The sequence below is a fragment of the Notolabrus celidotus genome, chromosome 19, assembly GCF_009762535.1.
Source record: "Notolabrus celidotus isolate fNotCel1 chromosome 19, fNotCel1.pri, whole genome shotgun sequence".
Classification (NCBI taxonomy): domain Eukaryota; kingdom Metazoa; phylum Chordata; class Actinopteri; order Labriformes; family Labridae; genus Notolabrus; species Notolabrus celidotus.
This window is the reverse complement of record NC_048290.1, coordinates 18,788,027-18,794,026: the sequence shown is the minus strand read 5'-3', so window position 1 is coordinate 18,794,026 and position 6,000 is coordinate 18,788,027. Positions and strand designations below refer to the sequence as shown.

At 44.9% G+C, this 6,000-nt stretch overlaps 2 protein-coding genes across 7 annotated transcripts in view; one reads left to right on the top strand and one right to left on the bottom strand.

Annotated features, from left to right (window-relative positions):
• Positions 1 to 190: 190 nt before the first annotated feature.
• On the bottom strand, positions 191 to 3,179 carry pomk (protein O-mannose kinase). 3 transcript variants are annotated; one of them, XM_034710418.1, is made up of 3 exons: positions 3,028 to 3,179; positions 1,831 to 2,106; positions 191 to 987 (listed from the first exon to the last, which is right to left on the bottom strand). In XM_034710418.1, the coding sequence occupies exons 2-3, from the start codon at positions 2,098 to 2,100 to the stop codon at positions 235 to 237; spliced, it is 1,023 nt and encodes a 340-aa protein (XP_034566309.1). In that variant the 5' UTR covers positions 2,101 to 2,106; positions 3,028 to 3,179; the 3' UTR covers positions 191 to 234. The 3 variants fall into 3 exon arrangements, with proteins under 3 accessions (XP_034566309.1, XP_034566310.1, XP_034566311.1); XM_034710419.1 differs by having other exon boundaries at positions 2,930 to 3,040; XM_034710420.1 differs by lacking the exon at positions 3,028 to 3,179 and adding an exon at positions 2,308 to 2,426.
• The window catches only part of pam (peptidylglycine alpha-amidating monooxygenase), a 25,552-nt gene continuing 22,249 nt past the window's right edge, over positions 2,698 to 6,000 (top strand). For 3 of the 4 annotated variants that reach the window (XM_034710416.1, XM_034710417.1, XM_034710414.1), the window contains exon 1: positions 5,520 to 5,639. Coding sequence is in view for 1 of the 4 variants with exons in the window: in XM_034710412.1 (XP_034566303.1) it covers positions 2,712 to 2,766 (55 nt within the window). In the remaining 3 variants the exon portion in view is untranslated. Of the gene's footprint in view, positions 2,767 to 5,519; positions 5,640 to 6,000 lie in introns of those variants that run through there. The other variant, XM_034710412.1, reaches the window with a different exon arrangement.

Genomic DNA, 6,000 nt, shown 5'->3' with positions numbered 1-6,000 from the left:
ATGTTTGTGTTTTACTGAGACAGCAGGGGGCGCCGAGCGTCTGAACGCCAGGATGTAGCAGATCCTCCTCAGCTGATGAGAGAACCCAAACAGAGCTCTGATCTACGGGACTGATTGGGCTGAATGAATACATTAATAAATGAATGCATGAATGAATGAATGAGTGAATAAACTGCACATCAGTAAACCAGAGTTTCAAACAGAGCTTGGTTTATTAGACGGTCTCGTGGAGTCCTACAGCGTCTCTCTGTCCCTCACCATGCTGCTGAACACTGATTTGTACACCCGTAGAACGTCCTGAGCTGAGGGGCGGAGCTTAGGGTCCACCTTTTTACATTGCTCGTGGATCTGGAACAGGTGGAAGTGGACCAGGTCTCCTCCGGGAACCCGTCCCATCAGGAACCAGGTGACGTCAGGGATCTTCCAGATGTCCGTCTTCTCGTCGTACGCCGGCATGAGCTGGTCTGAAAAGGTCTCGTCTCTGAGGGGCCACAACTGCTCCGGGGCCACAAAGTCCCCCGTTAGCTCCCGGTGCCCGCACTTCACTAGCAGGCCCCTGGACCGGTCTACCTCCGGCAGAGCGTCCAGGTCATTCACAACCAGGTGGAGGTCAGAGGTCAGCAGGACCTGGGACAGAGTCTTCTCCAGGCTGTTGGAGTCACACATGACCCTCCGCCCGGCCGGGCTGCTGTGGAGGAACTGAAGGATGGAGACGTAGTCCGTGGCCAGGCTGAGTCTCACCTGCCAGCTGTTGTGTTTGAGGTGCTGCTCCTGAGAGAGGACGGCCTCCAGGTTCAGCAGGGAGCCCAGAGGGTGGAACTCTGTGACCTGAGTGTGGTCCTCCAGGCACAGCCCCACCAGCTGCACCACCCAGGGTCCCTGCAGGGCCCGGAGCATCGACAGTCCATGCAGAAAGTCCTCCAGGTAATCCAGAGAGGACAGACTGGACAGAGCCACCTTCTGTCCCCTCCACTCTGACAGGTACACCTGAGGACAGATAGGTAGAGTCTGTGAGAGGCTGCACACGGGGAGACCCTCTCTCTCTGTCACATGGAAACAATCTTCATAATAAAAGAAAACAGAAAGAAAATGTGATGCTGCAGCCTCCTCCACCTCCTCCTCCACCTCCTCCTCTCAGCAGTGTCAGTGACCTGACACAGTTTCCCATCATGCAGCGTGTTCGTCCTGCGTGCTGCTCTGAGACTTCAACATTCATTATAACATAAAATAATCTCTTTACGCACTAAAGGGATTATTGACTTCTGTGAATCAAGTCAGGATCATAAAGATATGAGAGAGAGAGAGACACACACACACACACACACACACACACACACACACACACACACAGACTGTTGGTCTATCATCAAACATAAATCTGATCAGATGTTAAATCCAGATTTACAAAGTTGATCCACTCAGTCAACAAATCAACACTGTAAAAAACGAACCCCCATCCTCCCAGAGTTAACATCACACTGTAAAAAATGAACCTCCATCCTAGAGTTAACCTCACACTGTAAAAAATGAACCCTCATCCTCCCAGAGTTAACATCACACTGTAAAAAATGAACCCTCATCCTCCCAGAGTTAACATCACACTGTAAAAAATGAACCCTCATCCTCCCAGAGTTACCATCACACTGTAAAAAATGAACCTCCATCCTCCCAGTATTAACATCACACTGGAAAAAATGAACCTCCATCCTCCCAGAGTTAACATCACACTGGAAAAAATGAACCTCCATCCTCCCAGAGTTACCATCACACTGTAAAAAATGAACCTCCATCCTCCCAGTGTTACCATCACACTGTAAAAAATGTGTGTACCTTTTTGACCGCTCCCTGTCCGACCAGCTTCAGCGGGTGGACCTCGGCTTTAATCTGTGAACACTGCAGCCAGGGCGTGCAGTTCCTCATGGTGGTCATCTTAAAGTGCCCAGGTAGACAGTGGTCATTAGTGGAGAACGGGTGATCATCGCTGTGATAGAGAGAGTCCAGGTACAGGTAGAGCAGCAGGTTAGAGAGCAGCAGAGCTGCAAGACACACTGCGACCACAGGGAAGCCGTGAGACACAGAACTACTGCTGCTGGGAGCCATCACCGTCTGAGAGGGAGGAGAGAGGGAGGAGAGAGAAGGAGAGAGAGGAGAGAGGGAGGAGAGAGGGAAGAGAGAGGGGAGAGAAGGAGAGAGGGGGGAGAGAAGGAGAGAGGGGGGAGAGAGACGGTGTTATATACAGAGAATAAAAAAGCCTGTACTTCCTGTTTCACACAGCAAAAGAGGCATGGCGTTAATTAAAGTATTCACGTTTTTTAAAGTTTGAATCTGAGCCGTCAAACACAGATCATAGTTCTAGATCTGTTAATGCACCAGGATTCACCAATCAGGACCCCCTCTGGATCCACCTCTGGAGGCCGATGGAAGGTACATGAGGACACCTATGAGCCCCCCCAGCATGCACCAGGGCACTATATAGATGATCATGACAACAACAACAACAACAACAATAACAACAATAATAACAATAAAGTCATCAGTCAGGCTCTCTGCTGCTCTTCATGTCGTCACTCTGAGAGGAGGTTATGAACTTATTGATATCCATGTTTACTCTCTCTGTATGAAGGTCACCTGGTGCTACCTGTCCAGGCCGTATCAGGTCGTTGCTATGGATACTGAAGGTTAATGTGCAGAGTAACATTAAAGTGTTTTTGATGCAAACAGACCCATACACTGTGTGCGCAGCAGATCAAACACAGGTGTCTGCAGGTGAGCTTCCTGTCAGAGGACGCGCGCGCGCGCGCGCACACACACACACACACACACAAATACACACACACACACACACACACAAATACACACGCACGCACGCACTCACACACACACACACACACACACACACACACACACACACACACACACATATACGTACAGGTGTACTCTACCAGCAGCTGTGAGGTTACAGACAGCTGCTAACCCCTCCGTTAGCCGGGAGCTAACTCCAGCTTCCTAATTATCAAACAGACATACCTGTAAGGGTCACATGACGTCATTACGCAGCACACTCGATAACACCTGGACAGTGTTCAGGTACAGGCAACAGGTAACCCTGACCACGGCTAACAGGCTCCTATGCTAACTGTAACTAGCACCGGGTAAACAGAAACACGACTTCCGGTCAGATTTTCAGAATAAAAGCGCAACATCAACCTAGCTCCGCGTTTAAGTCAGTAAACTGTTATTTATCTATTTTTGTTTCTAAAACAAAGACTAAAAACAAAGATAACTCATGAGAGAACAGAAACAATAGCAGGTTGGAAATATTTATGTCTGTTTTAACCTCTGAGGAGACCTGTTCACCTAAGACTAGAACCACTGCACAGCAGCATGAACATGATAGATAGATAAATACATAAATAAATAAATACTCTGAGTAATAATACGATTCAGACTGGTTAATAAATGACACCTTGCTCAGGGGCGTGAGCAGACTTCTCTGACTCATGAAGCAGGATCATGGAGAATGTGTGCAAACACACGTACACATCAGTTATTATTAACCCATTCTGTCTGCACTGATCACTGATTTGTTAACACTAACACACATGTTTATTATGATTAATTAACTTTAAAAAGTAGCACACATTCAATCTAAACTCTGCAGAAAGAAAAATGTAAGTCACATTTAAAAACTAAAGGAAGAGTTCCAGACAGGAAGCAGTCTGAGGAGCATGTTTTAACCTGAGTCATCTCTTACTGTGGTTCAGGATTCAGGTCACAGACACACATGCCTAATAACACTTATATAACACAGACACACTAACCCTATAACCCAACACATTTAATGCATGACTTTAATCATCCTGCCCTGAGAGATGGGCAGAGAGAGAGGCCCTGTAACCTGTGATCCTCTCACTCTATATTCATCTATTGTTATAAAGATGATGTCATGATACTCTGTGAGTGATGTTTCTTTTTATTGTTGTTTTAACGTTTCTTATTTATTTATTTTAAGCAGCAGAGTCATTTTTAATCTGTCTGCAGAAGTGGATCAGACTTTGTGTTCAGACAGATTTCATAATGAAGATTAAACATCCACACCTGAGAATAAATCCCTCAGAGGATCATCTCCTCTCTTTCAGTCATTCCGAATCCTCTCCATCTTTGATCACAACCTGATTAATCCATATTTGCATCTCCTGATACTGTCTTTATTTCTAACATTGTTTCTCGCATGAATCATTCTGGTTGGCCCTCACATTGTGTGGTTAGTTTTGTGTAGATGTTCTGTTCATGAACACTTTGTCTGTATGTTGGATGTTTTTATCAGGAGTGCCACTCGGCCCACCTGTCAGGGTGTGTTTGGCTCCTCCTGCACAGTTAATGTCACTACAGTTAGTTATAATATATCCTGGCTCTTGTTATTGAGCAGGAATTTTTTGTTCTTTTAAATGTGCAATACAACAAATAAACAAATAAACAAATAAACAAAATAATCAAATAAATAAATACATCTATATGGACAGATTTTAACCCCTGTTGTAAAACGACTCTGCTGTTACAGTAACATGCCCTCCTCCCTCACCTGTCAAACGTACAGCTTACAACATTAACCCTCCTGTTACCATCAAACTTACTTACATCTTTTATCCTTTGGATCAATTTTACCCCAGCAATCTAAACCGCCAGAAACTGATTGATACCAAGCTTTATATGTGAGGTACTTTATGTTTCTTTGTTGCCTACCTAAATAGATCTTTAAATAAAATCTATTTCAGCATAAACACAATTTAAAGCATTCAGAAGGACTTTATTTGTGAAACAGAACATCAAACTGCTGCAAGTTTGTCATGTTCTTGTTGGTCCTGCCTTGTTTCTATGTAATCAGAGCGTATGACACAGGACTCATCATTGAATGTCTTTAGTGACATGGTGGCTGGAAATATTATATCTCAATCTGAAGGCTGGCGGTTTCATCCCAGCTCCTGCAGTCTCATGCGGAAGTGTACTTGGTTATAGTGACCTCAATTTCACCCAAAACAACTACAACAAATGTAAAATGTTGATATTTCTTATGCTATATTCAGCTAAAACAGCCTGGGGTCAAATTGACCCCAAGGAACACTGATGATAATTTTTTTTACAGTAAATTGGAACATATCAACATTTTAATTTTGTTTCCCAGTTGTCCCCTTTAAATGAGGAAAAGTTATGTTAGTCATTAATTTAGAGCATTAAACATTGAATGGGGTCCAGTTGACCCTAAGGTAATTAGGAGGGTTAAAACAGACAGGTGTTCATAGACTGGATTGATCTCAAACCCGGTCTCAGACCAAGGACTGTAAGTCTCTGACTCAGACCTGATTTCACCATTTAATCCAGGTTACATGCTCACTGCAGTACTAACAGCCCAGCGTCCACCCCTCTGCCCCCTGCACACACACACACACACACACACACACACACACATACACACACACACACACACACACACACACACACACACACACAGTGTGTGTATGTGTATGTGTGGAGGTGGAGCTAGTAACAGGACCGGAAGTGGGCTTGTTGTCCTGCAGGGTTCCTTCCTCTGAGCTCAGAGAGCTGAGGGCGTTTACTGACAGCTGAGAGGAGCTGAACAGGTAGGCTAATGTTTTCACCTTTACTGCCCGTTTATTCAAAGTGTGTGTATGTGTGTGTCGAGCTAATGTTGAAGCTAACGCCTGTGACCAGAGTGATCTGAGCTCAGACTCTAAACAGCAGCTAACGTTAGCTCACGTACAGCAGCGTGATTAACCCTTATTAGCCATTATGAGCTAATTTTGATCTGTTAGTGTGTGTGTGTAGTGTATGAGCGAATGTTGATCTGTTAGTGTGTGTGTGTGTGTGTGTGTAGTGTATGAGCTAATGTTGATCTGTTAGTGTGTGTGTGTGTGTGTGTGTGTAGTGTATGAGCTAATGTTGATCTGTTAGTGTGTGTGTGTAGTGTATGAGCGAATGTTG